We start from the raw sequence: 25,156 nt of genomic DNA, 5'->3' as shown, positions 1-25,156 counted from the left end.
TTCCAAGGGATTAATATTTCCCCCGCTTTAGATCTTCAGCAGCTTCCGCTTCCACACCTTTGACATGCTTTCAAGATGGCCCCAAGTCTGTTGTAGTTCACACCAGTGTCCCTAGGGAATCAATAACATTATGACTATTGGCACATGAAACAGGTAGCCTTACGCTATTACAACTTCACTCTAACATAACATAATATTACAACTAAGATCGCAGCATAGCGAGAGAGACGCCCTGTACTGCGGCGGCAAGATATTATGTTTTTTTTTATGGAAAAAGGAGGACAAGCAATCGTACGGCTCACCTGGTGTTAAGTGGTCACCGCCGCCCACATTCTCTTGCAACACCAGAGGAATCACAGTAGCGTTGCCGGCTTTTAAGGAAGGTGAACGTGCTTTATATAAGGTACCCATGTCGCATCGTCCCGGAAATACCGCACAAGGAAGCTCATTCCACAGGTTTGTAGTACGTGGAAGAAAGCTCCTTGAAAAGCGCACCGTGGAGGACCGCCACACATCCAGATGGTGAGGATGGTATCCTTACTCGTGGCGTGTCGTGCGAAGGTGGAAGTCGGTGACAGGAATCAAGTTAAACAGCTCTTCCGCCCGGTGATAAATGCGGTAGAACACACACAATGAAGTGGCATCTCCACGCAATGATTTGACTTTACAATGTTTTGACTGAGGCTATGGACAAGTCCGCCGCAGGGACATATAATATGCAGAAGTGTTGTAGATATGCCCAGGGTCAATTAACGCCGATCTTAAAGCTTGAGTTCAAATCCAACAGCATCCCAATGTTGCTTGAAGTAGTATCCTAAAGGAAATGCCTTTTATGAAAAAGCAAATATTAACTTTTTTTTTAATGACAATAAGGGGCGAGACGAGCAGGACGTTCGGCTGATGTTAATTGATACGTCCTGCCCATTACAATGCAGTGCCGCTCAAGATTCTTGAAAAATCCAAAAATTACAACTGCGCTCGTCACCTTGAGACGGTGCCCTTCAGATCTAAACACAGTAATGCTTACACATTACTGCTTCACGGCAGAAATGGGCGCCGTTATGGTACCCATAATCTAGCCGGCATCCTGTGCATAGTATACTCCCACTCGTGATAGTAACTGGCTAAATAACTATACTTAATACACTCAAGAAGTGGACTTTATGCCGAGAAATACAAAGTACTTTAAACAACCACTAGCAGGAAAATAAAAGTAAATTTGCAATGTTTTTGACAGCCTTTAAATATTTTTAATGAAGAGGTGGAGCGTAAGGATTCACCTGATTTTAAGCATTCTCCTGCAACACCAGAGGAAACAAATAGATTTGTTACAAATAGATTCATACATTTTTTCTATCCGCTAAATCGCATCAGGAACAATTTAACATACAATTTTTCTGCCCGCATATTTGTACAAAATAAACGACACACTATAAGTCTAGCTGCCTCATCGATATGAATCCATTTTCAATACCACAATTATAATATTTGCTACGGATGGAAAAGTTTGATACACTACAAATCCTACTTACAAGACGAAATCAGCTGAATTACAACACAAATATGACCCAGAAATTCACACGTCCACACAAGCAAAGAACCTTGAAACATTTGATAAACATAAGATGAAAATCGATACGAGAAACTTGCGTCAACTTTGTAATTCAGCGAAATGGCACACACGCTGAACTTTAGCTTAACTTTAACCCACATAACAAAGTTCAATGTAAACACAATACTGGAGTTTCCGAAGTTTCAGTTCACGGCCGGAACGCCTCCCCATCCCCCCACCAAATTGGAGCAGTCTGCTTATTTCATATTACAAATCCATTTTTCAGCTGATATTATGTTGTGACGCGGTAGTTTCAAGATGATATCTAGACGATATTCCACGTGGAAGTTTTTATTCCATTATTAAAGAAATATCAGAAATGGCTATAGATAGGACACTTGAAAGGTAATGGATAAAAATTGTAAAACTATTACCCCCTTATTCATAATAGTCTGCTAACTTAAAGCATTGCTAATTCTCACTCTGTCTTCTTCTATTGACCTAAATCGGAATGAGAAAAAACACTCCTATGCGGCTGTTTAAAGTTAGCGGACCATTATGAATAAGGGGGTAAGTAATCCAGAAAATCAAAATGTAAAAATTAGACCAAAGTCAATATACACATCAGACAATTATTGGCAGGAGTGATGTGGAATTGAGTGACCCTTGACGATTTACATAAATACGAAAAGTTTCGAGGAGGTCTTTGCCAAACAGATTTTCAGGCAAGATTCAGTTTATTTTATACTAATTATCTATATATTTGGTAGGAATATTCTTTTCACCGAGTAGAGGTCAGCTGAGAAGGGATTTTCCAAAATTCCAACCGCAAGAGTTTTTTTTTATTATGAACAGAACAACGTCTGTTGGTTCAGCTAGTTGATATATAAAAGGATATGTATCTAAGCGTTTTGGCTCTTCATGAATTTGCTGTCCAATATAAAAACTAGTAAGTAATTTTATAAACCTAAAAATATGTTGACTTTTTTTTAAATGTTCTTCAATTCGTGTCTAGAATGTGTCACGCGGAATTTTCAGGAGCTGTTGACTCAAACAGCGAAACGATGGGACGAGAGACACGTGAAATATTGAATATAAAGTCAGTTATTTAATATATTTCCTTATAGTTTTATATATTTATAATATACTAGCTCACCCAGCAAACGTCGTATTGCCATATAACATATTAAAAAAAATCAATGATTAAAATTTTGATGCAACCGATTCTCAGACCTACCAAATATATCGTACTACAATTATTGTATTCGATTGCCATCTTGCAACCCTATATCGGTTTGGTGGATGGAACAGAATAATATAAAAATCGTGATACAAAAACAGTTGTAGATCGTAGAAGGGCGTAAATATTAAATTTAAATGTATTTTTCAATGCTGAATCATAATAAAATAAAAATAAAAAAATTAAATTTTTTTTTGTGGTGGACTACCCTATAACATTTAGGGGGATGAAAAATAGATAGTAGCCGATTCTCAGACCTACTGAATATGCATATAAGATTTGGTAAAAATCAGTAAAGCCGTTTCGGAGGAGTAAGGTAACTAACATTTATATGAAAATTTTCGTCTTCCTGGATGACATAATTGTTTTCTGTCTACGGATTTTTTTTTGGAGTTATCATTCAGGTTGATTATATATTATTACTAGCTGACCCAGCAAACGTTGTATTGCCGATATTAAAATCGCGATACAAAAGTAACTGTTGATCGTAGATGGGTGAAAATTTGAAGTTGTATGTATTTTTTAATGCTGACTCATAATCCAACAAATTTAAAAAAAATGTCAAAAAAATTCAAAAAACGTGTGGACCACCCTTAACATTTAGGGGTATGAAAAATAGATGTTAGCCGATTCTCAGACCTACTCAATATGCTCACAAAATTTCATGAGAATCGGTCAAGCCGTTTCGGAGGAGGAGTACGGGAACGAACATTGTGACACGAGAATTTTATATATAAGATTAACTGACACTAAAACCGTCTTCAAACACTGAAAAGTATCAAATAACTTAAATATTAATTTAATACACCTCTTATGCAAACCTTTACCTTTAATATTAATAAAATATTATTATTTGTGTTACATTATATGTGCTACATATTGATAGCTTTGAAGTCGGTGCCAAGCCAAATGTAATAAAGGTAACCTACACTCGCCACACGTGATTTTGAGCGGGATAGGTTCGTCTAGAACAAAACAACCCAAGCGGACAGACACGCGTGGCCAGACAACCTAAATAATAACAGCAAGTAAGCTGTTTATAATATTAAGTTTTATTTTGTTTAGGGCTTGGCACTGACTTAAAACCTATCAATAGGCAGCACATATAAATAATAGTTTTTCATAAATATTAAAGGTAAAGGTTTGCATAAGAGGTGTATTAAATTAAATTTTTTGTTATTTGATACTTTTCAGAGTTTAAAGTCGGTTTTTTTAAATGTAGTTTTTTTTTTATATCTGTAATAGTTACGGAAGAATCAACTTTTCACACTTAAATATTACATCCTGTATAAGAGTGGACAACGGCAACAAGCTCACGTGTTAAGTGATCACCGCCACATTCTCTTGCAACACCAGTGGAATCACGGGAGCGTTGGCGGTCTTTAAGGAAGATGTTCGCGCTTTTTTTTGAAGGTACCCATGTCGCATCGTCCCGGTAACACCGCACAAGGAAGCTCATTCTACAGCTTTGTAGTATGTGGAAGAAAGCTCCTTGAAAGCAGCAATGTGGAGGACCACCACATATCCAGATGGTGGAGAGATATCGATGCAAATTTGGCGACAAGAATCAGGTGGAACAGCTCTTCGGAAACTCCCCGTGTTAAATGCGCTAGAAGACAAAAACTTGTTCGGTTAAAACATTTTTTAAGTGCACGATACACACACCCTTTCTTTTATTATAATGGTGACGTGAAAACATCGCCCAAAAAGAACATTTGCAATTCCAGAGGTCACGACATTTCATGATTAGGTTGCTGGTCCCAAGTGAGAGTATTCTCCAAGCTCGAAGGTCCATGAGTCGTATCAGAGAAGCCAGGTCCGGTCGCTAGTTTCTTACCATATAAAATTATAATGGGGCCCCCTTATTTAAGGATCGGCTAATAAACTTAGTTCTGCAGCATACGTGGTTAAAAAGAAGGGACATTAACGGCCGTTTTTGTCCCTTTCTATCTACTCTTCGTTTAACTTACGGATACATACATTGCTGTCACCGTTTAATGACAAGATCTTATCAAGATATAACAGGTTAAGTTAATAAAAAGTATGTTTTCTTTGTAACCGAATCATTCGGGCGTGATTTTGACCTCCTTTAAACGGCCAGATTTTCGAACTTTGTGTATTAATCGAGGACCAATGATATTACATTAATTTGGCAATACTATTCTATTTTTCAATATGCAAAATAAGATTTTTGTTAATTTATATAATTTTTCATCTATCATCAATAAGGCAGGAATTGATGTTGATATTAAATTTCAACCATTTTCTTTTCAACCCAAGCATGTTTTTTAGTGTTTTCAAACTATTTTTATTAGGTATGTATTACATAAGCACAGTAGCGAGTTTGCTAGAAACTGTGACAACCATAATGTCAAATCAAATCAAAATCAGTTTATTCACGTAGGTCACGTAAATGACACTTATGAATGTCAAAAAAAATATTTTTCTTATTGAATCTACCGCTACTTCGTAAAGGGTTGAACTAGTGAGAAGAAGTAGCAAGAAAATCAATTTACTCTTTTATATCAAGATTTACATTTAAGTACATCGATTTATAAATCATTTCAAATTACAATATAATATGTAAAATGTAAAATGATGCAACAGACACACTGAAACGTCAAATAGTCAATGTCTTACACGAGTTAGTCAAAAAAGTAAATGTAAATTAATACAAAAGTTATTGATGAATTTCAAAATTTTAATTATGTATCAAAAAGCACATTCATACTTACATACCTACTTTTTAAGTGATTTATTAAATCATGCCCTTCTTCAAATCATTATAACAATTTTAAAGGGGCGAAGTCTGATTTAGTAGAACTTTTGATTTGTATCAGTAAGCTGCGCCCTAGTGATTAGAACAAGGTCCGTTGACCCTGTTTTATCCGAAGCCTATCTCTAAACCTGTGTTATCTCTTCTATGAATATATTTCAGTACGCTATATATTATTACTTGAGATTGAAACTTGAAAAGCAATGATAATAACATAAGTAGGTAGTACATCTTCCATACTAACGATCATTCGCGCAGATTTAGCCCCCCGCGCTTCGGCTCTTCCCACTTCTACTGGAAAGAATGCTGGGAGAGTTTCTTGCGCCGCTTCTTTTCTCTCAGAGCACCATTTGTTTCCGAAGCGGTAGTTGTATATATTAGAAATGACATCAAAAAGAATTCTAAAGGAATCAATTTTGAGAAAATAAATGCCTTTTATGCCTTTACTTATGTAGGCCTGTAACGTTTAATATTTGCACATGTTTATTATATCTTTGAATGCCATTTTTACTTACACCAAGAAATACTATTTACTTTACTTCTACAAAATTTGCAAGCGTATCACGGACCACCGATAAAGCAAATAATGCATGTTTGTCGTTCTTGTTAATGTTTGTTTGTTTGTATTTCGGTCTGAAGGGCGCCGTAGGTAGTGAAATTACTGGGCTAATGAGACTTAACATCTTATGTATCAGGGTGACGAGCGCAATTGTGGTGTCACTCATTATTTTTGGGTTTTTCAAGAACCCTGATCGGCACTGCATTCTAATGGGCACGGCGTATCAATTTCCATCGGCTGAAGGTCCTGCTCGTCTCGTCCCTTATTTGCATTTTAATTTTTTTTTTTATAATTATACAATATGAAACCGTTCTTACACTGCAAAACTAAAAGTGGGATCCATTGAAAGGGGAATGTTTTAGAGTATGCCTAGAGGTATTGAGGTACCTATCCTAAAAAATATAGGCAGCAGATAGAAAAAAAAATTTGAATGTTTCTATATCAATAGGCCTAATGGCAACCCAAGCGCTCGCAGCTTTTTCGATCAACGGATCAGCCAACCAATGTGGAAATTCTGCCAATATTCTTGTGAGTGACAGTCTTAATTCTAAACGGTCGTCTCTAGGACTGTATAAGACGACAAACGTAAGGCATGCTGAAAGATAACTGGATGTAATATTATCAGCGTGACTTAAGTCAAAAAGAAAGTAGTCGGACTTCAATTGGCATTTGGTGATTTACTAGCGGGAAGCTCCTTTGCACAGGACGCCGGCTAGATTATGGGTACCACAACGCAACGGCGCATATTTCTGCCGTGAAGCAGTAATATTGTGTAAACATTACTGTGTTTCGGTCTGAAGGGCGCCGTAGCTAGTGAAATTACTTTGCAAATGAGACTTAACATCTTATGTCTCAAGGAGACGATAGTAATTGCAATATTAATAATGTGCTGAAAATCAGAGGCATACATCGGTATGCAGACGACAACAAGGTATATTTTGAATGCATCAGCGATACTAATCAATATCTCTCGATTTTAGTAAAGATAGTAATTCTTGTACATTCGGTATAGAAATACTATTCATTCAAACAAATCTTATAAATATATCTACAATACTATGATTGCATTACATTAATACTATCATTACGGGGAAGCATACCAAGAATACTGGCAGCATTTCCGCGTTGGATTTGGCATTTGCCGCTCTTAATATACCAGGCGTTTAGAGCCAAATGGCCCGCCGCGATGCAAGCGTCCTGATGGAATGATACTCGTAGCTTGGGCACGGGGATGGGCGCTGGTGTGGGATGTGACTTGCGTCGACACTCTAGCTCCTTCTAATGTCCAACTTACGTCAGTGGTGCTGAGGCTGCTGCTTCGAATGCTGAAGACAGCAAGCGTCGCAAATATATCAGTCTCAGTGAGTCATACATCTTTGTGCCGTTTGATATCGAGACACTTAGCCTATGGAGGCGCGGATCTTCGCACCCAAATAAGGCCACTGGAAACCCAAGCAATGGCAGCTATTTCGGTCAACGGATCAGCCTAGCTATCCAACGCGGGATAGAAAGCATGAAATATACAAATATATTTTTATCAAGATAAGGGACTCTAAAATTATACCGTAGAACTAATTTCTAAAATAAGTAAGAAGGTAGGTATTCAACTTTGCGTTTATTACAAGTAATAAGTAAGTGTCATAATACACCTGTCTATAACTATTCCAGAAAACACACCTAAGCTGTTATCAAATGACACCGTTTGATAGCGCCTTTTGCTACCTTATCTTGCATGTCGAAATTCTTCCACGTACTATCATCTAGGTACCTATATGAATAACCATGTGTGTACATACATTCGCACTGAGCGAGGAAGGTCATTGCTTCATCAATTGAGTCAATCTGTACGTGAATTAAAACCTTATGTTTAACACAAAAATATCACATCCCACTATAGCTCGAATTATGAGATTGTTACAGTGTATGTAGAACTACTATAAAATCAATATGGCTGCCGTGCAAATTAAAAGAAATGTTTCTTCTAATATGTTTTTTCGTTATGTAGTTACGAAATGATGACGATAGACGTAATCGCGTCTCATGGCATCACAATACATATCAAGCCATCTAATATTTTATATAAATTTCTAGTATTTTAAATGCATCGCATGAAGCTTTAAATAGTTTACTTTTTATTTTTAATGCATGCAATCTCACGCTGCGTAGCACGTGGTCAAATGGTTTGAGCTGGGGTGTCCTAGACAGGTGCAAGAGAGATGTGAAAAATACTTCAGAATATATATTCGGACCTATGTTTAAAATAGAGTGCTAAAATATATCGATCTAATCATGACCCACTCGCCAATATGGGCTTCAAAGAAACTTCTCTTCGAAGTAAAATTGGGTTTGCCTTGTAGATTACCATGAAATTGGATGTCGCTCGGGATTTCGAGACCCAGTAAGTACTCCGATACTAGACGAGGCATTAAAGGTAGCGTCGAACATTTCCATAGAGCGGTGATACGACAAATAGTGGTAAACCTGAATACACGAAACTAGAATAAAATTCATGTTACCCCATTTCAAAGAGAGCCCTGCATGGTACTTACGAAACCTCCGGTGCTGTTATTTGCATAAAAATGCAAATTGGAGGCATTAAAAATAACATTGATGGAGAAGAAAGAGCCTTGGAGAACTCCGGTATACACAGGCTTCGGATCCCATCAATATTTGTCGACGACGTCTAAGCAGCGCCCAGCGCCTAAATCCAGACTAATGTAACGCCTCCATATTCCCTTGCTTTCAATGACCGCCGCCCATCTTTGTGTAAGGCACATAGGTAGGTACACTAAGAGCGGGCGGGAAATAATGCTCTCCATGAATAAGAAGAGCAGTGAGCCCTCAGTTAGCATGCATATATTATTAACCAGATCTGAATCTTTTTTAGAGACCGAATGGTCAACGGCTGACTGCCATAGGTCTGGAACTACGCATTTGAATATGAATCAACTCAGGGTCGCATGTTCTCAGCACGATGGGAGATCAGCAATCTGGCCCGATCGACTTCATAACGTTCAAGGAAAACAGAGCTGACCGAACAAATTTTTGGCTGAACTATACTTCAGCTCTAACATTAAGAGGCGAGTCTGTTTTGGCAAGTTCGTCAGCAAAAGCGTTACGTCGTGAGACTATGTGATGTACATTTGGTCACCGATTTCTATTCTTGCTGTTAGTATAACTCCATCTGGGAATTGTGACAGTTGTAATTGCTTGTAGACCAATCACCAAAAACATACTGGATGGAAAGCGATCAGTGTATGGCCATAAGCATCTGTGCTTATATTATCTATCATCAAGTTGTTAAGAAATTTCCATCCGAGCTGTTATGTTGTTAATGTTAATTAATTTATTTATTTATTGACACACCAACAGCATTACATACAAAACATTAAAAATAATTATGGTCTTATAAGTTTATAATCTGGTATGAATGCCTGTTACTGGTGCATACACCACTCTCATTGCAAGACATTAATTTACCGACCTTTTCGACCTACAAATTTAACAAGGATTTTAAGCAGATTACTAATAATAATAGATGCAATATAACGAAGAAATAGTTTGTATGAATATCAACTAACATATTATTATTATTTACAAACAGAAATGTGCGGTTAGTTTTTTTTTTCAATTTCAGTTAATTATTTAATTATCTTATTTAATTTATCCTCATATTTTGGAGCCTTTCCAGATCCAAGCTTTCAGGAGTGACTGAGGTTAACTATATATGAGAAATTAATAACTGACAATTTCTTTTTGGGTTCCTTGTTAAAGCGTACCGAATTAATGTTTAAATTTTACGCGTTATAACCATTAAAAAAGGATTTATTTTATCCTCCACTCTGACATAATTTCATACATGAGGTACGTATTTTTTTTATTTGTGCAGCGATTTCGGTCAACGGATCAGCATTGCTATCCAACGCGGATATGCTGTTAGTATTCTTGGTAAGCGTACCAATGATAGTGTTAATTTAATGTAATCATTGTATTGTAAATATAGTTTTTTTGTTTGAATATATGTTTTATTTTTGAGTACCTAATGTTTAAAATTAGTACTTCAAGGTAGACTGATATGATATAGCTATTTGTCCGTCGCAAGGACGCCTAAAAATTGAAACCTATTTTTGTACCAGGTGTTTACGTCACGATTGAGAGATGCAGATCGGGCAATGGACTTCGATATTTAAGTAGGTAAATATGAAATTCCATGAAGGCAAATTTTATGTAATATACCTATATATATATATATATATTTATTACTCTTAACGTCGGATTTCCATTATAGCTTTCATGAAACAAAATAATCGCTGAATTACTATTCGCAATATACTTACACTTCTGTGTTGAATGGATTTAAGAGTATTATTAAGGTATTATTATTTTATTTATTTATTAGGATGCCAACGTGCAAACAAATATCTTAATATTATATGGGACACATTAAAAAAATCGTTTATAATGTATATACGCTAACTACGCTTAATAGGTATAATTATATATATTCTTTGTTTAATTAAAACTTTTTACTTTGTGTATCTTAAGGCTATAGTTAATTTTGAAAAATATAACAAAAATAAAGCCACAAGTAAAAAAGGCTGATAAAAAATAATAATTATGTTTATTATAAACAAAAAAAAAACAAAAGAAAAAAAACAGTACCTACGAACAATGACTAACCATATTGCAGTACTTTCGTAAATTTTTTAACTTTGGAACATGGGGCAGAGTACCGAAAAATATCTATGCCAGCTCGTTTAGCCAAATTGTTGTAGGTGACAACTATTCTACAGAAGGGGGCGGATCTGCGTAGATTCGATATAGCGAATCTAGGCCTCAACCTTAGTTTGTTCATAATATGTAACCTAGCATTACGCTTTGGTACCGCCAATTGAACTTTGAGTAGATCAACAGATTTGGGCAATTGACCCCTACTAATGGCTCTTTGCAGCGCGAAAACCTGAAAATAAATTTATACCCTGGCAATATATCTGTGTAAAAATATCTTATTGAATATAAATTGCAAAGGTCAACTTAATAAAAACTATTAAACATGGCTGCATAAAATTACCAACGTACGTTCCTACAGTTCATCCATTTGGATGTCCGGTGTTTGTCCACATAGGGGTAAGGTATGAAATTAACTCCTTCAGCGTGTGTAAAGGACCGGCAAGAGCCATCACTTACCATCTGATGTCAAAGGTACACTCGTCCTCCACTGACCTAATGACATTAATTCATCAATGAAGTGAAATTAATTCAACATTGCCCTGTCTCCACGCCATTTGCAACAGTCCTGGCATACTTGTCTGTCTTCTTCTAGCAATACGCTCCCATTTTCTTCGTACTCTTGGCAACTAGTTATTTGTAAACGAGAATGATTAGAGGAGGATAAAGTATATGGAGGATAAATATAATTGTTGGCATAACTCATTGATATATATGTGGAAATTCTATAATTTTTTGACCTATTTACTTATTATTAACAACAATATCTACCTACCTACTGACAAGGGCTTACCGCTGATAAACGTCCAACTTTTCTGTAACTTGTAGTAATGAGAATGTTTGATAGTTTTATACGTTATATAAGTATGTATAACTAGGTGAACTAGATAGATAGATAGGCTTCATTATTTGAAATATTACATCCATGATATATTCACTGGAAATAAGCGAGAATAATTATCTATTGCCAACGAGATATAACGTAATAAATGTATGTTCACTGTAAACAACTAGTCAGTGATGGAGGCGCTTGCAGATAGCGACCTGAAGGCATCGGCCCCGCACGGCTTAGAAGTACCAGGTTCTCAAGAAGTACACGTAACGTTCCAAATATTGGTTCCTTATCTCGATATTAGTGATTGGTTTAGTTGTGTTTGTGTTCCCGATTCGATGTGGATCGACCAATCGATTCGGCGTACCGTCAAATCTTATCAGGATCATGGTGGACGTTTGTACCTCGTGGCAGTTCCTGATACCATATCTGAAGATATCATCGAGTGTATAAATATGGGGCCATCAATCGATCGGCTCGCTATCGAAGTTTGCGTTGCGTTGTGATTGGAATCGACAAGTCTGCCTGCAGTTAGAAGATTTAAGGGTAACCAAACCACCAGGTCTTGCGAATGTCTGTGTTTTTTTTGTATCTCTTTTATGTTTTGAGCTTCTCCGCTCCGAGTAAATGCGTAACGTGCGTAAATATATTTCAAAGTTGCGTAACGATAGTGTCTTTGAGCTAGTAACGAATTTATAATATAATTATCCTCGTTTATAGTTAATGATGACGAGCGTTTTAAATTGAGGCATAGAATAGTTGACGTGACGGGGAAAAGCAGTGTTCTTATCAGAGAGCGTGCCTCGCCTTTTCAAGTGGTGATAGCGCGCCGCGCGGTTTCATAACGGGCGCACACACTCCGATTATCACACGGTGTTCATGCACGAGCGTCCGAATAATTTTATTTTTCTATTTGCAGGTACTGAAACCCACGGCTATTCGTCTGAGTTGGACAGCGGATCTTGACAGTTTGCTAAATGCTGCCAGATCTATCTTTCCAGCTCACACGATAAGTCACCTACGTCATCGCAGGTCCTGAAGGTGCACCAGCAGAGTGAAGATGCCATTCGCGTGAAGGATTAAGTGGAGGTGTGATCTCTTCACTTTTTATGTTTAAAGTGAGATTCAACTCCTCCAACTTAACCCTGAATCGCACTATCATCTAGTGAAGACTCGGCCGAATGTGGAATTTACATTATTTACATTTTGATAATAACCGTAGATATGAAATGAAGTGTTTGCGCATTGTATATTACGTAACCATATTTTATCTAATTTGATATGTACATTGATTTAATATTAATAAAGTAAAGATAACTTATATCAATTTTATTTATTTCAGTATGCCCGATTCGATTTGTCCACACAAATCACAAACATATAATGTTTCTTACCTTATAATATTTAACATTGAATCACCTCGGCTTATCTAAAAATTTCGGAGATTAAAATTACCGCCACTAACAAGTGAGGGCGCTTCGGTCGCCAAGCATGCGAGTATTGTGGAAGACCCAATTCATACGAACTAACGTGAAGTGCGGCACAAATCAGAAAAAATCACAACACCATACAAAAAATGGGCAAAAAATTGTTGGTAACACTGGTGTGCTAAAAAAGCTTGCAAACTTCACGTACGTAACCTGCGCTGGACATCGACTCGCTCGAATCCAACACTGGGAAAATGTATATTGATTTTTCAAAGAAAACTCAACCGATGTAACAAAACACTGTTCGCGGAGTGTTTATACGCGTAATAAAACGTCGCGGTTGATGTGTTGTATTGCCGAGATGGTGCGACGTCGTATCTCGGCGTGTTTTAAGTGAGATCATAGTGTGTCGCGTCGCTAGGCCGTCGGCCTGGAGCCTGGCCTCGGCCAGGGCCTGGGCGCGCCATGGACGCCGCTGACCCGCTGCGAACGGTTAGGCAGTGAGTATCATGAGCTCGTTAATCAAGCTAGCATCGAGTGGTCGGTATATTTACGTTTATTTTGGTACCATCGAAGTCAAACCTAGCTGCGGTTGCGAAACGACCGTCGTCTCGTTTTATTGCAGTCGCCATTCTCTCAGTCCGCGGTCGTGAGGCGTCACGGCCTCCGCATCGTTGCGCCATTTCGGAGCGTTCGGCTCGTCCGAGAGCGCTAGGCGAGGCGAGCCACAGGGCGGCAGGGCGCCGCCGTCGATAGCGATCTCGCAGCGCGGCGGCCGAGCGTGACTGCTCCGCCTCTTCGCACCCGCCTAGCTCGCGAGCTCGCAGCTCTCCTTGTGACCGTGTTCAGTGCATGAATGGCAGACAGCCAGTGCCATAAATTATCGAGTTTTGTTTACAGTTTTTGTCAATTAGTCTGTCGCGCTCGGCTTGTATACCTGAGTGATAATTTATGTTTTTCATAATAAAGATGAATCTCGCGGGTCGCCTAGTGCTCACGGTACCTAAAATGGAGATATTTTTGACCACATAGGTGTACAAATGTCGATTCCAGTGTACACATAACTCGTAAGCGACTATATGTTTATATCTATATAGCACTGTAGTGTCGTAGTGCAACGACAGCTTAAACTGAGTACCTACGTACCAACCTACTCAAACAAAGCATTTTGCTATCAAATCCATACTGCAAGCCAAGACAGCCAGTTTAGTGCTCTTTGTGAAATTCCGTATAATTCACGCCGTGTTTACGTCGGCCTGATAATTAATTAGTTTGAAAACATCTGTGTTTTCTTGTCAATTTATTAAAATTGTGTGCATTTTGAGGTTAGACTGTGAATTGTGCTATATTCGCGTATCTCGTGGAGGAATGACTTCCGTAGTTACGGAAAATATGTGCCAATGGGATATTTTTACAATCTTGTGTTGTTAGTGAAGGAAGAATGTGTTCACAGTGCCAAAACAGTAACGAAGAACAACTCATAATCCTACTGCATTGAATAGGATATTAAATGCAGCAATTCCACATTGATTGGTAATTAAGTGATTTTAATTAGTATTTGCTTGGTAAAAAGTATGGTGTGCTTTAAAAAATATTCAACTTTAAAACTGATTCCATGATTATATGCCTTATTGTTTCTAAGCTTTGCTAATCTGATATCTCAAAACTTCAATAAATAATTAGAATTTTGGAAGATACAATCATACCATGGCATTATGATGTTGAATCTAACATAAAGAAACCATGCACACATGTATTTTGCTATCAATAGTATCTTTCATCAGCTAATCAATGTTCTTATAACAGACTTCTGTTTTTATAACACTGACAACAATGTTTCATATGATTTATATAAATATTAACATTAACAAATAAAAGTTTTATGTTTAATTTAACAATTTATTTATATCTTATAATAAGCTTTAGGAACTATTCAATTGCAAGGATACAGATGCTCATATATTCAATAAAATCTAGACATCATACAAGTATTATGTACCATATAAATATTAGTTTTAACACCTTGAATTTAAGACAGATTCTAAATTTATCCATTATAAATCAATTCCTGTTTATTTCATGAATTTCTTTAACATAAGAAACAAGGCAATATTTTTTAAGCAAATAATCTTCAAAGAGAATATTTAATAAATTACATTCAGTATTACTAAAATCACTTTGGCACATAATTTACACCAATTCCTTGCAACTCCTGAGTAATGACCAAAAACCTGGTCATGGTTTAGTATTATTATAACAGCGGAATCCAAAATATTTTGGTAATAAAGGAGCTAAATACTCGTTTTGACTAATAATAATGTTTTGTAAGTCATTCAGTTTTTAGTATATCAGATATTGTTACTGACTATGAGGTGAAGTGAGGAAGACATAATATATCTGATTAGTAATCTAACTATTGCAATTTGTCTCCTATTTATACAAAACATTAGTTTATTTGAAATTAACTTAATATCCAACCATAGTCAAAATGAAGTAAAATTTAACCATATTATCAATAGCCTCCTTTATGTCTTTAGGATGCAGTATGGTATCATTAATAATAATAGTCTTGTTCTTCCTTTAAACTAATGATCTTATCTAATTTATAAAATCTGGTTAATTGTTAAGCTGAATGACAATTTTATTATGTAATTAGCACCATAAATAAGTCATAAAATATAATACTTCAATACTTAACCATAACATAATAATATCTCTTATCGTGTTACAAATTATGATAATTAATCACAAATATGCATGCTTGGCTGGTTTTTTTCTACAATTATTCAAATATTTTAGTTTGACAGCACATTTATAATAACAATCTTTATTGAGGAAAAGTGTTAAGATTGTATGAGTGCCTTCATACAATTGTTAAGATTTAAGCATAAAAACATTTTATTTTAGGGTATTTTAATGTAGGCCAAAATACTACTGCTACACTGTTTAGTTGTGTTTTAGGTATAGTTAACCATTACCCAATCAGTAAGCACCTGACAGCCTTTCAGATAATCTTTACTGAGATTGACTTTCTGTCAGAAGACCAATAGTTAGACAGCTAGAAATTCCCTAGGAGTTTATATTCATTTTGCCGCTATAACCATGCCCTGGTCTTTGTTACAGTTTTATTGAATGAATAGACCTGAAAATTAATTATTCATGGTTCATAAGAACCCATAAATACAAATTTATAGAGATCCCCTTAGTGTGTAAGTTTGACACTGAAAAGACATTGGATATCTAGAAGTGTGCGAGCTCTATGCTAGAAGTATAATGTGAGAAAGTTATTCCTTGGATGTAAAGAAGTTGAGCGGGCCAGATAAAGTTTCTCTCATAGTGCTCAGATAGTGGTCCATTAGATGACCTTGGTGCTAATGAGTTTAATATGGCACTCAGACTTAAACATGTAAATCTGTCTCTCAGCTTTTGTCCATCCAAACCCCAAAAAAGTGAATGCTCGGATCAGGCTAACTATACACCTATATTATTACTTCCACAAATTTATCCATGCTCTGAAAAATCATGAAGAGAATACTATTAAAGCAGTATGTAATAAGGCACTTGTCTCAGAACTTCCAACATATGGGCTGAACCACCAGCTTTCACACTGGGTTAATAGATATTGCTTCAACTGAAGTGCCCCAAGGCTGTGTGCTGTATCAAATCTGTAAAAAAAAAAAATTTAATAAATGATATCGCGGGCATCAGCTAGTATATAATAACATAAAGTAATAAACAGTAGGTATATACGGGTTTGTAATTTGTTTACTACATGACCTTTGTCTTATGACTTTGCCGTCTCATATCATGTTCATTGACTTTTTGCATACACAATGTGCTTATTAGCATATTTACTTGTGTGTTAAAAATATGAGTTCTAGGTGCATGTAGTAATGTGGTGCCTATAGATAACAGGGTCATGTGTGCCTATCTTTCTTTTAATTTATTGCTTTCATTGAGTGTATTGACTTTACAATTTTGTTATGTCTTAATTCTTTGCCTCTACATGAGGCATCCTGGAGCTCCATTGTCGAGTCTAGTACCAGAATTTGGCGAAACAACATCTCCTGAGGATGTTGAATTGATTGAAGACAAATCTTAGCGGAATTTACACACAAGAAGGCTCACAACATCTGGATTAAGATATTCTATTAACTGATGAAGATTCACAGTTAAATCTATGTTCAGGTTTTCAATCTGTGGATTTAATCAATTCATTAAAAATACATTTAAACACTAGCTGATCCGAAAGATGATGTTCTGTCCATAATAAATAAAATACTGTTGCTTATGAATTTCTCTAGAAGATCAAGAATTATTACGTAAAATATGCTCCCTGTTGTTATAATGAAATTGTTTAACAGCAGAGCTGTCAAACCGCGCCTCAATAAATTCTCTAATAGCAAATATATCCATACAAATCAAATATTGGAAATAAAAATAATTATGGGTCCCAAATTGAAAAAAAAAAAAACTATCCTATCTCTCAAGTTGGACCAAACTGCATGAACCAACCCCATTAAAATCTGTTCATTAGTTTAGAAAGAAACATCAGAACACTGGATTTATATATATATTAAGATATGCCATATCTATTTGGTGTTGTGTATAGACTACAGACTAGCTATTTGACCTGATTTCTGTCCCAGATTGCATCTTTGCATGACATTCCATAAACTAGGATTTTATCTCCACCATCTGGATGTATGGTGTTCCTCTATGGTGGGGTTATCAAGGAACTATCCTCGACATACAACCAAACTAAAGAATGAATTTTCTTGTGTGGTATTTCCAGGACTATACAACATGACTTCTTGAAAAGAAGCATGTATACTTTGGTTGGCAATGCTTCTGTTTTTTTTTATTCTGAAGGATTCTTAGTCTCTGAGATCTCATCTTAGAGGCTGGCAGCACATCTCTTGACTTTTCAATTAGTAACCTCTTTTATCTATATATATAAAAATGAATTGCTGTTCGTTAGTCTCGCTTAAACTCGAGAACGGCTGGACCGATTTGGCAAATTTAGGTTTTGAATTATTTGTGGAAGTCCAGAGAAGGTTTAAAAGGTGAATAAATAGGAAAATGCTCGGAATTAAATAAAAACAATGATTTTGATTTTCTTTTGATGTGCCCCCGTCGTTCAGAAATCAAATTGAAAGAAAAGTTAAAAATGAGTAACTAATTAGAATCTTTGTTTCGCAGGAGGTAAAAAACGAACTTTATTCTACTACCTATACGTAGTGGATTAACTACAGCTGTTAACTATGATGCCAATACAACATTTGCTGGGTCAGCTAGTATTAAATAAAAATATTTTGTTTTCATGTCATGCAATTGATTTAATACCCTCTTATCCCTCTAGCTATTGACATTGGAATAAGGTTAGTTAGGTCAGATTAGATGTTTTCCATGAAAGATCATAACCATCAACAAAGAAGTTTGTCTATCTGTTAATCTATGTGTGTCTCAAGTTTCATTGAGGTCAAATCAGCAGTTTTGGTGTGATTGACTCACAAACATACAAACATTCACAATTTATATTATGAGTACAAGCTTAGTATTTCCAACAACTTTTGATTATTCTAGCCGATGAAGGCCTTACTTCAGTTAATTAAAATGAAGGTGATAATTAACCAACACATGATCTATTATCATGTAAAAAAGTAATCTCCTTTCTTGTCTTTGGCTGATTTACATTATATTTAAAAACTGTTTTAATCCAAATGAAAATTTGAATCATTTGAACATGCACTCCATGTGAGCCGGTACATATCATCAATGACTTTGAAAGGTGATAGTTCAACGTATTGGCATAAGTTTTTATTATAACAAGTTGGTTAGTTGGTCGGTTGGGTTTCCTAATGACTGTTGAAAATATGATGCTTGCAAACATTTTGTAGATATTTATTTATATTTTAGTGTGGTATGACTCCCAATATAACATAATATAATATATTAACAATATGATGTAAATTATAATTTTTTTTTATTTTAGATATCAATATATCCTTAACTTACATAAACATTTTTGATAATTTTAATTTGAGCATGATTTTTTTTAAATATTAATATTTTTTTTTAAATGTTTATTTCTAAGAAATTCAAAAATCTGGAAAGTGAAAGGATTTGAAGTAAAATAATAGCAACAAATTTAACCTTCTAACCAATCAATGACTCCACTTGTTTGTTTGTTGTCATGAACTATGACATCATTGTCCACGCTCACCAGCGCGCCATACTAGCAGGCATTTAAAGTGTTTATGTTGGTTCGTTATTTTTAACAAATTTTTAAATACTTTAAATTCTTTTTGATATAATAAAATTTTGCATATTCCTTAATGTCTGCTATGATATTGATAACAGTCTTAAGAAGGCACTCTTAGAACATACAATGACTAATTTAATTGTGTTAGAATATTGATATCAGCATGAGGAGACCCTAACTTCCACCACACTCATGTTCTCTTAAAATAGAAATAAATGTAAGAGTTCTTATCACAATCAATCAGCCCCTTTAAATATAGCAAGAGTGTTACAGGCTTTTAAAGAGAGTTTAGTTAATAGTTTTATGCTTCACATTCAGTTCTCATGATCTTTTTACTAATCTGTGCAAATGTGGGTAGGTTCACACACGACACTCGGCACAGCTTCAGGTGTCTAGTGACTTTACCAGAGGGTGTGGCTGCATAAATTTACAGAGCTAATGTTTAAGGAAGTATTTCCAAGAGGACTACCTTTGGAAATATATATATATAGAGCCAGGCCAAAAGTATGTACTTACAAGTTAAACAGAGATAGTTTGAATGGAGGAGCCAGGGATGTATGTTATGAAGAGAATTTTATCTTCATGACTTTAATTTCCTCTCTCTAGGGTATCAATTGGTGATAATTTTGCTCTACTATTCAAAAGTTATGTAGATTGTATGGCCTGAAATTGATTGCAAATGAACATTCTAGCTTTTAGGGCCCACCTGATTGTAAAAATACACCTGAATGCAAATATGGCGAGCCAGTGAACAAAAATTATTACATTTGTAGAATTTTCAGTTGCAATATTACGATATCATCACAGATCAGATGGGAAATTTGGTTGTGATAGTCTCTATCTATCCCATATTACTATATAACAATAATAATAGCCTTTTATTCAGACAAAAACTAATTATAATACATGACTCTGATCTAAATACTTAATTGTCTGTGTGCCTCTGGGCAAAGGGCTCCCTGTTCTTCTCCACTCTTATTTATTTGCAGATAGTCTAATCCAGGTTATTCCAGCCATTTTCACTATTTCATCTTCTAAATATTACTATATAAAGATTTGTATGTTCTATTGTTTGTTATGAACAAAACAATATACATAACCACAACTGATTTTAATAATTCTTTCAACAGTGGTATTGTATTATATATTGGTTACTATTATCACTGAGTAACATGGGCCTATAATCTTCCATTATAGCCAATGTTGAAATACACGGCTAAAATCTACATCCATTTTTTTATACAATATAAATTTTAGCCTAAATATTTTGGCTGATTGGCTAGTAGCAAATACAGTTATCATTTAAGTGACTTGAATTCATAACAAAACCAGGGTTTTCCTTCCTGATGCCATAACTTCTCTTAGCTTTTCAGTGTTCTGACCAATATTCCATCAATTGAATTGAATACAGACACCCAAAATTATACATTTTTGCTGCTATAGTGGCTTTTGGTGGCAACAAGAACCCCTTTGCTAAAACACTCGGCAGGCTGTACTCAGAAACCACAAGGAGAGACAAGACAGCTGACATTTTGGTAAAGTGTGTACCTATTCGTATTGACGATGTAACAATCTATCTATATATATAAAAATGAATTGCTGTTTGTTAGTCTCGCTAAAACTCGAGAATGGCTGGACCGATTTGGCCAATTTTGCTCTTGAATAATTTGTGGAAGTCCAGGGAAGGTTTAAAAGGTGAATAAATATGAAAGTGTTCGGAATTAAATAAAAACAACAATTTTGTTTTTTCTTTGATGTGTCCCCCGTCGTCCGATATTTGTTTTGTATGGACATATTTTCTATGAGAGAATTTATTGACGCACGGTTTGACAGTTCTGCTGTGAAACAATTTCATTACAACAACAGGGTGCATATTTTACGAAATAATTCTTGATGTTATGAAATATTATTGACAAATCCATAAAAACAGTATTTTATTTATAATATACCGAACAACGTCTGTCGGGTTAACTAGTTAATAATAAAAAACCAAGATGGCTGCCATTCTGAAAACTACAGTGTTGTGTTCAATGGGGCGGAACCCAATTATATTTTTGTAGAAGCTATAGATAGCGATTGGTTTTTTAGGATGTCTGAAAAAGTGAAAAGCGACACTTTTTTGCGATTGCCTTTCCACATGATGCGAAGTGAGTCATTGTTTTGGCGCTGACGTCATTGTGACGCTAGTGGAGTCGATTAATTAAATGTCGTTTTTTGCGTATCCTCTTTAGATACTCCTGAATGATTGGTTTTCTGTAGTTATGTTGGAATCTGGCTGTGGAAAATAACCATGCCCCACGTGTTCTGGCAAAATTAATACCGCCTCTTCATTCAGAACATGTGGTAAACCATGCTCGTACTTTTATTGGACAAACGAGTATACCGAGATGGGAATAGGTGACTGTATGTATGTGATCACCAGGGTCCATACTCTCTCTGAAAATAAGAGACGAGTCGAGCAGGACGTTCAGCTGATGGTAATTGATACGCACTGCCCATTATAATGCATTGCCGGTCTGGATTCTTGAAAAACCCAAAAATTCTGAGTGCACTATAATTGCGCTCGTCACCTTGAGTCATAAGATGTTGAGTCTCATTTGCCCAGTAATTTTACTAGCTACGGCGCCTTTCAGACCGAAATTACTGCTGGTTCACGGCAGAAATAGGTGCACCTTTGCACAGGATGCTCCCACTGGTAAAGTACTCTAGTACCATAAGAGCGTTACACACCTTAAAAAGCGTCGAAATATAGATACCGACCTGTCTCAATACTTCCTTCCACATTAGCTCTGTAAATTCATCGCGCATTCAATCTACGTTCATAAATCCTCTCTACGTAACCAAACCACCATCATTGTCTTACCCATAACTGTCGCTACCTCTTCTTTTACTCCACTTCACTCTATCATATGGCTTATTATGTGTAGGTACGTATATATTATATTGTTTGTTTGTTTGCATTGAATAGGCTCCGTAGTACTGAACCGATTTGAAAATTTCTTTCACTGTTGGTAAGCCACACTATCCCCGGCTGACACGGCTATGTTATTCTCTCAAAAAGACTTGGGATCCTTACTAAAAATCCAATAATGTAACCCAAGATTAAAAAAAAACACCTAAATATTATTTACATCGCATGCACTGCGAAAGCTATTGGTGATAGAATAAAAATAATGTAGATATACGAACTACGACTTTGAAGATCACATCATTCATCATAAGTGTTATTTTATTTTAAATAAAAAAAGACGTGTGGCACTCGGGGACTGCCGCGGTAAAGCTATTGCATAGCATTTTTTTATCAACTTATGCAATTATAATTATTTATTTATTTTATTTATGCAGTATTTTTTTTAATAAAATTAATTAAAAAAAAATAGCAAACGGCAAGTGAGTAAAATTTAACTTGCAAGATTTGATTACAGACAGACAACGGGACAGGTGAAACCAAATAAAAATGCTTGTCAAACAAATAAAAAAACGTGATAAAAAAAAATAAAGAAATTAAATAAAAATCAAGACGTACCCCAGGCTCGAATCTGAGACCTTCTGCACAAAAAGCATACGTGATAACCGCTGTTCCACCTAGTAAGTAAGTGTTAGGTTATTTTCGTTACGGAATTTCTGGATTCGGTCTCCACACTCAAGGCCCGCGATAGAAGCTATGCAATAGCTTAAAAAATAATTCTAAATGCCGTTACTACGTGCTCAGCTACTCCTGTGTATACGCGGACGAAGTCGTGGGGCATTAGCTAGTATAATGTTGTTCTCCGGCACCCATCGTACAAGCCATGCCTTATACTTGGTGATTTATGTTAAAGTGCGTCACTATTATAATTATTAATAGCGCCATTTGTCGAAGTCATTGATAAATAGTTGAAGGTCACGCTTGTCGATTGCATTAACGACGTTTGCGGCTACCGCTAGGCCTGGCTGATGGTTGGATTTCAAATCAAATCAAAAACTTGAAGTATGTCATTTTTTTCATACAGCTCATTCGGAAGGCAGATTTCCCCAGAGAAGAATTAGCAAGAAACTCAAGGTTAAGGTTGCTCTTTTCAAAACAGATTAGGTGTTACAAGTTCTTATTTTTAATGCAATTTACAAATAATTTCAAATAAGTACAATATATGCAAAGTGACGCAACAAAAATACTCAAACGTCAAAAACTAAAAGGCTTACACGATATAAGTAAAAAAAAAGTAAATTAATAATTATAAACACAAGAGTTATTGACTACAGTAGATGCATCAATTCACACATACCGTAAATAAATAAAGGCATTATGCGAGCATTTTATTAAATAAAATATATATAGTAATATTAATTTTAAGATAATTGAATAAAGGAAATTAAAAAAAACATGAGGCAGACCACCCGGTAACAAGATCATGCAGCCACCACATTTCATTTCTCTTAGCACTAAAGCACTGTTTTGACACAACAAGTATCAAAATGGCTATGGCTGAGCATATTAAATCTCATCCTACGTGCCTTTCCACACGTCCCAATTGTGGGGTATCCAGCAACCCGCGGCTTCGTCCTTTAAGAGTTTATTAAGCATTTTCTTAAATACTTACCCCCTTATTCATAATAGTCTGCTAACTTAAAGCATTGCTAATTCTCACTCTGTCTTCTTCTATTGACCTAAGTCAGAATGAGAAAAAACACTCCTAAGCGGCTGTTTAAAGCTAGCGGACCTTTATGAATAAGTGGTTTAATAGAAGCCTGAGAGCGCTTTCGCACTAGATCCGGTTTCCGTCATCCGATAGAAATAGTTCTACGGTTACACCTGACTGTATTTTCACGTGTTCAGATCGGACCTAGTGCAAAAGCGCTCTGACTCCTTAAAACATGAACAATCTAACAATGAAATTACCGCTGAAATCAGTCATGCGTAGATTTGCTGAAGCAATCAATAGAGAGGCAAACATACGATATTTTTTTTATTGCTTTTCGTATAAACGAAGCCAAGTGTTGATGCTAAGAATTTGTCAATAAAAATCGATTACAGTATTAATAGATTCTCTTTCAGTTTCTTTTTCGCTACATCTCCGTTAGCGATGTTCTTTCTCGCACGCTTTGTTAGTATATCCACTAGTTTATTGTAAAGTCCCTGGGTCAAAGTATACAAAATTAACCCGTGTTGGAACGTCGTAATAATTAAAGTTCGTTCAATGCTTTTGGTATTCTATTAACTAGCTGAAGAAATTTGCACTATACCAAAGTGGTGATGTACTAGGCAATTATAAATATAATGTACATAGGTAACTGCAGTGTTCGTACATATGCATTGCAACGTTGAGATTAAGTACGATGACCTACTTGGGCGCAGATAACGCACAAGAGCGGCAAGAGCGATACTGGCTGATATCCTCCGCAACTCTTCAGCACGTATGGTCGCCTGGTACATACATGCACTTTGCACTGCAAATCAGCCGTTTTGAACTTTACTTCTAAGGTTCTTTGTGATAACTTGAAGAAAATTTCGATTAGGACTTAGGACAATTTTAAATTATGTCTAAGAATAAGTTTTTAACTTCGCCGTAAAAAAAATATGAAGTGAAATCTTTAGGGACGTTGGGCACTTTTGAAATGGGGTAATTGCGCTCAAGTCTTGTGACTGGCACACCAAAGTACATACTCATATCACATTGAGCAAACAATACGAACAAAATCTTATTATTTAAATTCACAATTCATTAAATATCTACTTAATTGCTAAAAAATTTTTTAAAACCATCGCAAGATTTTGGCCTAAAATAATCGTTCGAAAT

At 35.8% G+C, this 25,156-nt stretch overlaps 1 protein-coding gene across 1 annotated transcript in view; it reads left to right on the top strand.

Annotated features, from left to right (window-relative positions):
• The first annotated feature begins 13,318 nt into the window (after window positions 1–13,318).
• Window positions 13,319–25,156, top strand: part of LOC126974768 (trithorax group protein osa) — a 128,108-nt gene continuing 116,270 nt past the window's right edge. Inside the window, exon 1 of the mRNA XM_050822431.1 lies at window positions 13,319–13,614. Within this exon, the coding sequence (XP_050678388.1) occupies window positions 13,580–13,614 (35 nt within the window). The 5' untranslated portion in view covers window positions 13,319–13,579. The remainder of the gene's footprint in view (window positions 13,615–25,156) is intronic.

This window comes from Leptidea sinapis, chromosome 33 (genome assembly GCF_905404315.1).
Source record: "Leptidea sinapis chromosome 33, ilLepSina1.1, whole genome shotgun sequence".
NCBI lineage: Eukaryota > Metazoa > Arthropoda > Insecta > Lepidoptera > Pieridae > Leptidea > Leptidea sinapis.
The sequence above is the reverse complement of the archived record's forward strand: the minus strand, read 5'-3'. Positions and strand labels throughout refer to the sequence as shown.